Source organism: Coregonus clupeaformis, chromosome 17, assembly GCF_020615455.1.
Source record: "Coregonus clupeaformis isolate EN_2021a chromosome 17, ASM2061545v1, whole genome shotgun sequence".
NCBI classification, from domain to species: Eukaryota; Metazoa; Chordata; class Actinopteri; order Salmoniformes; family Salmonidae; genus Coregonus; species Coregonus clupeaformis.
In genome coordinates, this window is record NC_059208.1 from 51,923,657 (window position 1) to 51,937,991 (window position 14,335).

General features: G+C 42.8%; 1 protein-coding gene across 1 annotated transcript; it reads left to right on the plus strand.

Annotated features, from left to right (window-relative positions):
• The first annotated feature begins 7,429 nt into the window (after positions 1–7,429).
• On the plus strand, positions 7,430–8,170 carry sem1 (SEM1 26S proteasome subunit). The gene is made up of 2 exons (XM_041902152.2): positions 7,430–7,578; positions 8,073–8,170. The coding sequence occupies exons 1-2, from the start codon at positions 7,503–7,505 to the stop codon at positions 8,168–8,170; spliced, it is 174 nt and encodes a 57-aa protein (XP_041758086.1). The 5' UTR covers positions 7,430–7,502.
• The last annotated feature ends 6,165 nt before the right edge of the window (positions 8,171–14,335 follow it).

Sequence of the window (14,335 nt, forward strand, 5' to 3'; positions counted from 1 at the left end):
TCTGATTGATTGATTGCTTCTGTGGACAGGTGTCTTTTATACAGGTAACGAGCTGAGATTAGGAGCACTCCCTTTAAGAGTGTTATCCTAATCTCAGCTCGTTACCTGTATAAAAGACACCTGGGAGCCAGAAATCTTTCTGATTGAGAGGGGGTCAAATACTTATTTCCCTCATTAAAATGCAAATCAATTGATAACATTTTTGACATGCGTTTTTCTGGATTTTTGTGTTGTTTTTCTGTCTCTCACTGTTGAAATAAACCTACCATTAAAATTATAGACTGATCATTTCTTTGTCAGTGGGAAAACGTACAAAATCAGCAGGGTATCAAATACGTTTTCCCCTCACTGTAGGTAAAAGAGGATGTGTCCCAAATGGCACCCTATTCCCCATTTAGTGCACTACGTTTGACCTGGGTCCCTATGTAGGGAATAGGTGCCATTTAGGATGCATAAAAGTTACATAGAAAAGAGAGCCGTCACCTGAAGCATGTTGTGTCATTCGTCCTTATTTCTCCCCTGCGATGACAGATGACAGGTAGGAGGGTAGCATGGTAGGGGGTAGGAGCAAGTATTAGAGCCGAGCAGCTTGTCACCCCCTCACTGGGCCCTATGCTGAGGGACGACCTCTTTACACTGTCATACCAGGTCATATACCAGGACCCAATGGGAGGGAGAGAGAGAGAGAGGGAATGTGTGTGAGAGAGAGAGAGAGAGTGTGTGTGAGAGAGTGTTTGAGAGAGAGAGAGACACTTCAGGCCGAGATCAATGCTGTCTCACTGAGTAGAGGGAGAGAAAATGTGTATCGTTTTACTATTATTTTTGGGTTGACCACTCTGTAGAGGAATTGATAAGACTTTTCTTCTAAAAATGTTTTAATTTATTTTTTGTAATTAAATAAATATTTTTCATTGTGACGTGATTTCATACAAAATACTGCCTCTCTACTCTCCTTATAGAGTAGGATCTAATGCATTTCAAATGTAACATTCATATTTGCATAGACATTAACCAAAACCCAGGGAATGCCTCTAGAACAGCATGAGAACATGTTGCTTAATGGGTACTTTCACTGAGAGCACTGCTCACAGAAGGGGACATCACCTCTGGTAAGATGGTAAGCGTGTCCATGTGCTTTTCACATACTGCAGAGCTAAGCAGACTTGTCCGGGATCACAGGATAGCAGCATGGATGTAAAGTCAATGTGAAATTACAGGCTATTAGCAAATATTTGATAAAACCTGATTAGGAGTAGTTTCTCATTCATCATTGGATTAAATTGTATTTTGTAATGTTGGAGACACCATATCATGGTAATTTAATTGACAAAACAGTAACAAATGGTTATGTAACGAGAAATCTTGTTATTTAAAAAGTAAATATGTAATATAAGTCCATACGTGTAGTTGTATAAATGTTGAATGTAATTAATGTGCTGTCATTACAATCCCATTTATTTCACACTATATTATAAAAACACTAATCACATGAAATTTGCACATGTACAGATGTGTAAATTGTCAAAATGTACAAGATGTGAATTGTAAACTGCATATTGTCACGGTACTAACACATTGGGAAAGGGAACCCCCTGTGATAGAGGTGTCATTGTTCCCCCTGCACAGTGTTTACAGATCTGAAATGAGGAACCGGGGGTCCTCCTGTACCTCTGTCCGTTTTTGGAACTCGAGATAGACCCCCCCATATTTAATTTCTACCTCGCTGATAGCATTTATCAGCGACGTCCTGATAAAAACAAAATATGCAATTTAAGCCTGAGCAGGGCTAAGCCGCCGAGGAGGACAGGATTACCTGGGGGCTGGCTGGGACAGACATCAGATTGTATTGTCATAAAGGGGCCATTGGCCTCTTGGCAAACTGTACCTCAAGCCCCAGATGACAGGCCTTTTCAAGACAGACAGGGGGGAAAAAATATTAAACTTAAATTCTTCATGACAGATGAATGAGTCACAAAATAAGAGAATAAAACAGAGAAAAACTAAAATGTATGTTAACCTCTCTTCCATAAATGTATTCAAATTGATATTTTTGTTCCTTATTTGATCATCGTTTTCATATTTCCCTTTGAAATAACTGGCCTTTTCTTTTATTAACGGAGAGAGGGTTCACCATACAAAACACAATGGCCCAGACTTAGTGACTGGATGGGATTAAGTTTAATACCGAATCTTGACAGACATATCCTGGAAGCATATAAGTCCCCTCCGATTTTTGAAGAGAGCAAAGCTGACATGTTTTTCTGGGATTTACCTTATTAATTGGATGGTTAAGTCCAGCTAATCTACTCTGATCGCTTACTATGTCTCAGGGCTTTTTTTTCTCCAGTTTATATTCTACTGCTTCTTTGCCACATTTAGGCTACCACATTTCTTTGAACGTCTAAACAAAAAAAGATACGATTCAACTGAATCAATATTGCAACCAAACTGTTATTGTATTCACACAAAAGACAGATGGAAATAAAAGAGAAATATGCAGACAAGGCAACAACAAAAAATCAGAAGTTCCCCGGCATTTTCCTACTCAGCTTTGAGTTGGTCTATTCTATGGGAAGAGGAGCATTTCTGGCATGTAGCACAATGCATGTCTGCAACGTCTGAATGACTGGAGGGGATGTAATGATGGTCAGACAAAGAACCTCGGGACAGGTCGACTAGACTGCTTCATCATCCTGTGTGTCGTCACTTTCCCTGGCTGGGAAGAAGAGGTCTAGTCTGCCCCTAATCTGAGAGGGGGATCAGTCAGGTGGGAGCTGGGGGGGTGAGAGTGGGTGGGGGTAAAGGTAGAGTAGGCGATGATGGTCTAGACTCTCTATGCACACCCTCAGAGCCATATAGTGATCTGGGTCATGATAAAGGTCCAGGCAGCGACAGAGACAGACTGCCAGACTGGCTGGGCAGGCAGGGTTGGAGTCAGACTCCTCTGTCTCTGTGAGGATTTAGTGGGCCAGCCAGCCTGTCCTGAAGGGCTGTACGAAAGGCATTAATTCTCAGAGACATGACAGAAGAGAAAGTCTTGGAGTCTGGGACTCTGGGCAGCCCTGCTGTCTTACCCTTCAACCATCTCTCCCTCCCTCCCTATCTCCCTCCCATACCTGGGAGACTCCAGGCGCCACAGTGTAACTGCAGTCTCAGGTATGCTGCTGCAGGACACTACTACACTATCTTTCCAGGCTTCTATAGCCTACCTGGGATCAGAAGAGTCATCCTTCTACTGCATTCCATTCGATTCCTCCTACTAAGCTAATCTATTATATTATATTGTATTCGGTGTATGACGGTTTTTGGAATAGCCCGTTTTGATGGTTGTTCCCCAATCCCGATACAGTATTCTCACATCAAACAAGGATTCTCACATCAAATTTAACACGATGAAAGTGTTTCCTCCAAATTGTTGTTGTGTAGTACAGAATTGTCTCTTCTTTTCCTTGTTCTGTTCTCCCTCCCTCTACTCCCCTTCCTCTAATGTTGTGGCATTGTCATCATGTGTAAGGGTTTAGGATGATTACAAAATCATTTGAAAATAGAATATGTCAGCAGCCTACGTTGAGGTTCATCGTCTGTCAGCATAGTGACATCTGCAGGGGCAATTTTCATTGTGGTGCGCGTGTTTTTGTGGTAGATGTGCTCTCATTTATCTAAACTACACACTAAGCTGTGGCTGCTGGTTCATTATTCAAACAAGGCAACATGGATAAGAATGCACATTTGTTCCTCAATGAAAAATCTTGACTTAAATGTTGGTGATTTCTGTGTATTTTTTGTGGGATCGTAGGAGTGCGCAGGGCTTTGTGTTTAAAGTGGGAGGGATTTGAGTGTGATTATACCTTGACAATGCTGCATTTACTTTTCGCAAAACATACAGTGGGGAAAAAAAGTATTTAGTCAGCCACCAATTGTGCAAGTTCTCCCACTTAAAAAGATGAGAGAGGCCTGTAATTTTCATCATAGGTACACGTCAACTATGACAGACAAATTGAGAAAAAAAATTCCAGAAAATCACATTGTAGAATTTTTAATGAATTTATTTGCAAATTATGGTGGAAAATAAGTATTTGGTCACCTACAAACAAGCAAGATTTCTGGCTCTCACAGACCTGTAACTTCTTCTTTAAGAGGCTCCTCTGTCCTCCACTCGTTACCTGTATTAATGGCACCTGTTTGAACTTGTTATCAGTATAAAAGACACCTGTCCACAACCTCAAACAGTCACACTCCAAACTCCACTATGGCCAAGACCAAAGAGCTGTCAAAGGACACCAGTAACAAAATTGTAGACCTGCACCAGGCTGGGAAGACTGCATCTGCAATAGGTAAGCAGCTTGGTTTGAAGAAATCAACTGTGGGAGCAATTATTAGGAAATGGAAGACATACAAGACCACTGATAATCTCCCTCGATCTGGGGCTCCATGAAGATCTCACCCCGTGGGTTCAAAATGATCACAAGAACGGTGAGCAAAAATCCCAGAACCACACGGGGGGACCTAGTGAATGACCTGCAGAGAGCTGGGACCAAAGTAACAAAGCCTACCATCAGTAACACACTACGCCGCCAGGGACTCAAATCCTGCAGTGCCAGACGTGTCCTCCTGCTTAAGCCAGTACATGTCCAGGCCTGTCTGAAGTTTGCTAGAGTGCATTTGGATGATCCAGAAGAGGATTGGGAGAATGTCATATGGTCAGATGAAACCAAAATAGAAATTTTTGGTAAAAACTCAACTCGTCATGTTTGGAGGACAAAGAATGCTGAGTTGCATCCAAAGAACACCATACCTACTGTGAAGCATGGGGGTGGAAACATCATGCTTTGGGGCTGTTTTTCTGCAAAGGGACCAGGACGACTGATCCGTGTAAAGGAAAGAGTGAATGGGGCCATGTATCGTGAGATTTTGAGTGAAAACCTCCTTCCATCAGCAAGGGCATTGAAGATGAAACATGGCTGGGTCTTTCAGCATGACAATAATCCCAAACACACCGCCTGGGCAACGAAGGAGTGGCTTCGTAAGAAGCATTTCAAGGTCCTGGAGTGGCCTAGCCAGTCTCCAGATCTCAACCCCATAGAAAATCTTTGGAGGGAGTTGAAAGTCCGTGTTGCCCAGCGACAGCCCCAAAACATCACTGCTCTAGAGGAGATCTGCATGGAGGAATGGGCCAAAATACCAGCAACAGTGTGTGAAAACCTTGTGAAGACTTACAGAAAACGTTTGACCTGTGTCATTGCCAACAAAGGGTATATAACAAAGTATTGTGAAACTTTTGTTATTGACCAAATACTTATTTTCCACCATAATTTGCAAATCAATTCATAAAAAATCCTACAATGTGATTTTCTGGATTTTTTTTCTCTCATTGTGTCTGTCATAGTTGACGTGTACCTATGATGAAAATTACAGGCTTCTCTCATCTTTTTAAGTGGGAGAACTTGCACAATTGGTGGCTGACTAAATACTTTTTTTCCCCACTGTACGTTTGATTGACTGATATTGAAGTTTGATTGACTGATATTGAAGTTTGATTTACTGGTATTAAAGTTTGATTGACTGTCACGTTCGTTCATCGACGGGACGGACCAAGGCGCAGCGTGATATGCATACATGTTTATTTATATTGAATAAACACCACAACAAAACAACAAATGAAACGAACCATGAAGTCCAAGGTAGACAAACAACATACCTCACACAGAACAAGATCCCCCTCCCCCAACCCCCAACCCCCAACCCCCAACCCCCCAACCCCCAACCCAACCCAACCCAACCCAACCCAACCCAACCCAACCCAACCCAACTTCCAACCCAACCCAACCCAACCCAACCCACTAGTGCCAATAGGCTGCCTAAGTATGGTCCCCAATCAGAGACAACGAGCTACAGCTGCCTCTGATTGGGAACCACACCGGCCAACATAGATCTACACATACTAGATCTAAACATAGAAAATACAACATAGAAAAACACAACACAGAAAATACACACCCTGACTCAACAAAAACGAGTCCCCAGAGTCAGGGCGTGACAGTGACTGATAATACAGTTTGATTGACTGATATTAAACAGACTGAATTGGTTTCATTTTTAAATGATTGTGAGCTACAGTTGACAAGATAATTTACCTGGTCCTGGCCTAATAAATCAGAAGGTGATTCTTGGTATACAGTCTGGAACAAAGCACTGCAAAAAACGTGGAATGGGAATAGGATACAGACCCGGTTTAGGGTAAGGGTTTAGGTTTAGGGGGTAGGGTTGGGAATAGGATACGGACCCGGTTTAGGGTAAAGGTTTAGGGGGTAGGGTTGGGAATAGTATACGGACCCGGTTTAGGGTAAGGGTTTAGGTTTAGGGGGTAGGGTTGGGAATAGGATACGGACCCGGTTTAGGGTAAAGGGGGTAGGGTTGGGAATAGGATACGGACCTAGTATAGGGTAAGGGTTTGGGTTTAGGTTTAGGGGGTAGGGTTGGGAATAGGATACGGACCCGGTTTAGGGTAAAGGTTTAGTGGGTAGGGTTGGGAATAGGATACAGACCCGGTTTAGGGTAAGGGTTTAGGTTTAGGGGGTAGGGTTGGGAATAGAATACGGACCCGGTTTAGGGTAAGGGTTTAGGTTTAGGGGGTAGGGTTGGGAATAGGATACGGACCCGGTTTAGGGTAAGGGTTTAGGTTTAGGGGGTAGGGTTGGGAATAGGATACGGACCTTGTATAGGGTAAGGGTTTGGGTTTAGGTTTAGGGGGTAGGGTTGGGAATAGGATACGGACCTTGTATAGGGTAAGGGTTTGGGTTTAGGTTTAGGGGGTAGGGTTGGGAATAGGATACGGACCTAGTATAGGGTAAGGGTTTGGGTTTAGGTTTAGGGGGTAGGGTTGGGAATAGGATACGGACCCGGTTTAGGGTAAAGGTTTAGTGGGTAGGGTTGGGTATAGGATACAGACCTGGTTTAGGGTAAGGGTTTAGGTTTAGGGGGTAGGGTTGGGAATAGGATACGGACCCGGTTTAGGGTAAGGTTTAGTGGGTAGGGTTGGAAATAGGATACGGACCCGGTTTAGGGTAAGGGTTTAGGTTTAGGGGGTAGGGTTGAGAATAGGATACAGACCCGGTTTAGGGTAAGGGTTTAGGTTTAGTGGGTAGGGTTGGGAATAGGATACGGACCCGGTTTAGGGTAAGGTTTAGGGGGTAGGGTTGAGAATAGGATACGGACCCGGTTTAGGGTAAGGATTTACCTATCCAGTGTACTTGACAATCAAAATAAATAAACATAGCCTATTTTAGCCTATGCAAAAAACGGACACGTACAGTCCCTTGCTGACTTCAGTTGTTCACCTTCGTGCAGAATCAGGAGCATCATGTGATGTGGGAGATTCTGTTGGCAGAGCACTCTCTGCCCATGCGCAACCAGTCCACTCTTGAACCTCCACTATCCCATAAGCCTCCTCGCTGGAAGTCCATTCGTTCACCACAGACCCGCGCAACGAAAAGGCAGCAAACATGTCGGACAAGAAACAGACTGTAGATTTGGGATTATTAGAGGAGGACGATGAGTTTGAAGAATTCGCAGCCGAGGGTAAATTAATTATTGTTCATTACGTTACTATTGTTAACCCGTTTTTTACTGAATTGTCTCATTTAGCGACAACTTTTCAGACTGGGCCCAACAGTGACTCAGCTAGTTAGCTTAGCAAGCTAGCTAGTTATGCTAACAACATTGAATGAAGAAGTAGCTAGCTAGTACCTAGCCAGCTAACGTTAGTTAGATACCTCTGTTTTGTTAGCTAGCTACCACTGATAGCTAATTAGCGATTGTACTGGTGGAAACTTTACCTAGTTAAACGTTAGCCAACTAACGTCAACTACAATGTAAGCAACACACGCAGCATCTAAAAGCCAGTGAATTAACGTTCGCTAGTTTGCTACGTTAGTTAGCCAACGTTAGCTATCTATCTAACTAGCTAGTGTAGTAATTAGTTGAGTAAGAGTTACTTGTTCGATAGATAACGGTAGTTACTTGTCTAGCTAGTTAACTAACGCTTATCATTTGTCATTCTCATCATTGTTCAGATTGGACGGGATTGGATGAGGATGAAGATGCCCACGTGTGGGAAGACAATTGGGATGATGACAACGTAGAGGACGACTTCTCTAATCAACTCAGGTAGCCAGTAACCGCTACACCTTCCACCTTTTACTTATGACAAATCGTTGTGCCCCACTCAGCAACCTATCCCAAGAAATGAGATCTACCACTCAGTTTAAGGGATGTGATGATTTTTGAGTAGGCCCATATGACTACATAAATATGAAATGGCAATGGTAACTAGAACAGTACAAATTGACATGCTGAATGTTTACGTGGTCCTCTGTAGCTCAACTGGTAGAGCACGGCGCTTGTAACGCCAAGGTAGTGGGTTCGATCCCCGGGACCACCCATACACAAAAATGTATGCACGCATGACTGTAAGTCGCTTTGGATAAAAGCGTCTGCTAAATGGCTTATTATTATTATTATTATTGTTTAGGCACAGCAGATTTCATCAGGCTTTAGACGGAGAGTCTCTGAGGAGAGTAGTTGTAGGGTGTCCAATCAAAAACGCATGTTTTGACCAATGGGTAAAATAATGTTAATTGTGTAGATAATTGTGTAGAAAACCAATGGTCTAAACCCTGCCCCATTGAGAGCATCTTGACTGCGTGTATCACCACTTGGTATGGCAACTGCTTGGCATCAGACCACAAGGCTTTACAGAGGGTAGTACGTATGGCCCAGTACATCACTGGGGCCGAGCTCCCTTGCATCCAGGACCTCTATACCAGGTGGTGTCAGAGGAAGGCCCTAAAAATGGTCAGACTCCAGTAGGGCTGTCCCAGACAAAAAATGTTTTGGTCTAAATTCCCCTCCATATAGACACATCCTATGTGTTTTAATCAAATTAAGTATATTCACTGAGCTTGTGTGACGCTTTAAGCACACTGTTTGATTAAATAATGAAGACACAAATGTCTAGAGGGAGTCCAACAAGCAATTGATTTGATTGTGCCGGGCGGGGCTCGGCGAGTGACTGTGTGACTAGCACCTGTTGTCTCTCTCCTCCCTGCTGCAGCGACCAACAGTGTTTATCGCGCTGTCCGTGTTGCTAAAGCTGCTACATAATTACAGCCATACCTGACTTACTTATATCCCTCATTTGTTTAGGAAAAACATTCCCTCAACCCTTGTTCTCTTTACATGACCAATAGGGCCTGACCTATAGTATATAATAATCACATCAATACATTGGTTATAACAAACTCCGAACACCATAACAGCAAAATGGATGCAAAGGACATGACAAATAAACTCGAAACGGGGAAATGTTTAAGCTACTGGTTGCTCATGAGGTAAAGGGGAAGTCAGATGCGTGGAATACATTTGAGTAGTTGTGGAAAATACTGGAGATCAATAAAAATAAGGTAAGGAGCGAGCGTGGGGTGCATATTATGTGCCAAACAGGTGCTGTTAGATTACGATATCATTTTTCTGACTGTTTGAAACATTGTAAACAACACTAAATAAATTATAAGCGTACCAGTGTGTTGTAACGTTTTTTTGTTACGCCTTTATTACAGCAAAGACTGAAAGCGGTCGCATTCATTCGTGAATGCAATTTCCTAAATGGAACGGTTTATTTATTGTTTAAGCTAATTATTCAAGGCTCGCTTTATTTTAAACTAAAATGCTTGATTGCATTTTAAATCATGAATGACTCCTATCCTGTGTGAAAAAATGTATGATTGATACAGTAACCTATAGAAGTACTGAAATATAGGCCTAAGTAAGTTATGGTATTAAGACTAAACAGGACACGCTCTTAGGCCTACAGCTCAATGGTGGTTATACTAGGCTACTATACTAAGCCTACTAATGATAACGACATTACTTATTATTAATAATGATCATAATAGTAATAATAACAATAAAGAGATCAAGAAAAAATTGCATTGTTATAAATATTAATTTTCGGACAATTTTGTAACAGTGTAAACAACACTAAATAATACCAGAGAGGCTGTTCTAACGGGAAAAAAACGTGTAAAGCCTTTATTACAGCAAAGGTTTAAAACAGCCGAATTTGTGAAAATATTTACTTGACATGTCGTTGCATGAGGCTTGGCGCTCACGGAATCAGTAGGCTATTAAACAAACACTCAAACAGGCAACAGAAGCAGGATCGGTCTTATTTCTGTAGATACATATGGATGATTTATAAAGCTAGGCACATTTAACAGTTAGGCTATTGATTTATAGACCTAATATTAAGTTGGTTTCCTCTCTCCCTACTTTTCTTAGACAATAAGGCAAGGGCTGTTTTCTCGTCTCCTCATTCTGCTGCTGCCTCTGTTCTGAACACCAATATGCTGGTCCTCTGTAGCTCAATTGGTAGAGCATGACGGTTGTAACGCCAGGGTAGTGGGTTCGATCCCCGGGACCACCATACGTAAAAATGTATGCGCACATGACTGTAAGTCGCTTTGGATAAAAGTGTCTGCTAAATGGCTTATTATTATTATTATGCTGGTTAACTTGGCTGTTAAGCACATAGCAACATGGCCTTGGAAAAGGCGCCAATTCAACAGTGCACTGATGCGTTTCAGAACCGCGGACATCGACCACTATCCAACACGGGAGAAAGCGCGTTTGTTATAAAGTAATATTAGATTTATTAGTGTTGCACCATTGTTCTTATGTTATATAACCATATACAATTTCAGTAGCACGTCTTAGAGTGATGGACTGTGCCATCCCCACAGCCTCCACAATGGATCAGTCCACTCAGACAGGCCCAAAACAGACGTGTCTTGTACACCATGATACAGTTGAAGTCGGAAGTTTACATACACCTTAGCCAAATACATTTAAACTCAGTTTTTCACAATTCCTGACATTTTAATCCTAGTAAAAATTCCCTGTTTTAGGTCAGTTAGGATCACCACTTTTATTTTAAGAATGTGAAATGTTAGAATAATAGTAGAGAGAATGATTTATTTCAGCTTTTATTTCTTTCATCACATTCCCAGTTGGTCACAAGTTTACATACACTCAATTAGTATTTGGTAGCATTGCCTTTAAATTGTTTAACTCCCACAATAAGTTGGGTGAATTTTGGCCCATTCCTCCTGACACAGCTGGTTTAACTGAATCAGGTTTGTATGCCTCCTTGCTCGCACATGCTATTTCAGTTCTGCCCACACAGTTTCTATAGGATTGAGGTCAGGGCTTTGTGATGGCCACTCCAATACCTTGACTTTGTTGTCCTTAAGCCATTTTGCCACAACTTTGGAAGTATGCTTGTGGTCATTGTCCATTTGGAAGAACCATTTCCAACCAAGCTTTAACTTCCTGACTGATGTCTTGAGGTGTTGCTTCAATATATCCACATAATTTTCCTTCCTCATGCTGCCATCTATTTTGTGAAGTGCACCAGTCCCTCCTGCAGCAAAGCACCCCCACAGCATGATACTGCCACCCCCGTGCTTCACGGTTGGGATGGTGTTCTTCGGCTTGAAAGCGTCCCCCCTCTTCCTCCAAACATAACAATGGTCATTATGGCCAAACAGTTCTATTTTTGTTTCATCAGACCAGAGGACATTTCTCAAAAAAGTACGATCTTTGTCCCCATGTGCAGTTGCAAACCGTAGTCTGGCTTTTTTATGGCAGTTTTGGAGCAGTGGCGTCTTCCTTGCTGAGCGGCCTTTCAGGTTATGTGGATATAGATACTTTTGTACCTGTTTCCTCCAGCATCTTCACAAGGTCCTTTGCTGTTGTTCTGGGATTGATTTGCACTTTTCGCACCAAAGTACGTTCATCTCTAGGAGACAGAACGCGTCTCCTTCCTGAGCGGTATGACGGCTGCGTGGTCCCATGGTGTTTATACTTGCGTACTATTGTTTGTACAGCTGAACGTGGTACCTTCAGGCGTTTGGAAATTGCTCCCAAGGATGAACCAATTTTTTTCCTGAGTTCTTGGCTGATTTCTTTAGATTTTCCCACGATGTCAAGCAAAGAGGCACTGAGTTTGAAGGTAGGCCTTGAAATACATCCACAGGTACACCTCCAATTGATTCAAATGATGTAAATTAGCCTATCAGAAGCTTCTAAAGCCATGACATCATTTTCTGGAATTTTCCAAGCTGTTTAAAGGCAGTCAACTTAGTGTATGTAAACTTCTGACCCACTAGAATTGTGATACAGTGAATTATAAATGAAATAATCTGTCTGTAAACAATCTGTCATGCACAAAGTAGATGTCCTAACCGACTTGGTTGGAAAACAAGTTTTAATGACTCCAACCTAAGTGTATGTAAACTTCCGACTTCAACTGTGTGTATATATATATACATACATACATACAGTGGGGAGAACAAGTATTTGATACACTGCCGATTTTGCAGGTTTTCCTACTTACAAAGCATGTAGAGGTCTGTAATTTTTATCATAGGTACATTTAAACTGTGAGAGACGGAACCTAAAACAAAAATCCAGAAAATCACATTGTATGATTTTTAAGTAATTAATTTGCATTTTATTGCATGACATAAGTATTTGATCACCTACCAACCAGTAAGAATTCCGGCTCTCACAGACCTGTTAGTTTTTCTTTAAGAAGCCCTCCTGTTCTCCACTCATTACCTGTATTAACTGCACCTGTTTGAATTCGTTACCTGTATAAAAGACACCTGTCCACACACTCAATCAAACAGACTCCAACCTCTCCACAATGGCCAAGACCAGAGAGCTGTGTAAGGACATCAAGGATAAAATTGTAGACCTGCACAAGGCTGGGATGGGTTACAGGACAATAGGCAAGCAGCTTGGTGAGAAGGCAACAACTGTTGGCGCAATTATTAGAAAATGGAAGAAGTTCAAGATGACGGTCAATCACCCTCGGTCTGGGGCTCCATGCAAGATCTCACCTCGTGGGGCATCAATGATCATGAGGAAGGTGAGGGATCAGCCCAGAACTACACGGCAGGACCTGGTCAATGACCTGAAGAGAGCTGGGACCACAGTCTCAAAGAAAACCATTAGTAACACACTACGCCGTCATGGATTAAAATCCTGCAGTGCACGCAAGGTCCCCCTGCTCAAGCCAGCGCATGTCCAGGCCCGTCTGAAGTTTGCCAATGACCATCTGGATGATCCAGAGGAGGAATGGGAGAAGGTCATGTGGTCTGATGAGACAATCCACTCGCCGTGTTTGGAGGAAGAAGAAGGATGAGTACAACCCCAAGAACACCATCCCAACCGTGAAGCATGGAGGTGGAAACATCATTCTTTGGGGATGCTTTTCTGCAAAGGGGACAGGACGACTGCACCTTATTGAGGGGAGGATGGATGGGGCCATGTATCGCGAGATCTTGGCCAACAACCCCTTCCCTCAGTAAGAGCATTGAAGATGGGTCGTGGCTGGGTCTTCCAGCATGACAACGACCCGAAACACACAGCCAGGGCAACTAAGGAGTGGCTCCGTAAGAAGCATCTCAAGGTCCTGGAGTGGCCTAGCCAGTCTCCAGGCCTGAACCCAATAGAACATCTTTGGAGGGAGCTGAAAGTCCGTATTGCCCAGCGATAGCCCCGAAACCTGAAGGATCTGGAGAAGGTCTGTATGGAGGAGTGGGCCAAAATCCAATGACTGATGGTACCTGCATCTGATAGTCATGGTGCTTTCAAGACAACTGGGAAATTGGAAGCTTTAGAAAGATGCCAGAGTTTCCGATTTGGAATTCAGAGTTGGGTGACCGTTCAAAAAGATTTTTCCCAGTCTGATCAAATTTTTTTCTGACTTCCCAGTTGTCTTGAATGCTCGGAAGTCGGAGATTTCCGAGTTCTCAGTTGTTTTGAACACGGCATTAGTCTCAGCAGAGGGAGGGAGAGCTCAGCAGATGGTGAAATTTGAGTCGTATCGCATCTGCGTCATGCACAAATTCATGTTGTTCCTATGACCAGAGAAAGTGAAATATTCCTTGATATTAAAATAGACACAATATGCTGCTAATAATAATAAAAACGCAGAGCTATCAATACACTTGGCTACTAATTGCAGCTGCAGCGCGAGTGGAATTAGGGAGAAGTGCATTTTATGTTTTGTAGCCTTGCTGCTATTCCAGTTTCAACTGTTCTGCCTGCGGCTACGAAACCCCTACCTGTCCCAGACCTGCTGTTTTCAACTCTTTAATGATCGGCTATGAAAAGCCAACTGAGAGACCTGAGCCCTAGGACCATACGTCGGGACTACCGGCCGTGGTGACTCCTTGCTGTCCCCAGTCCGCCTGGCCTTGCTGCTATT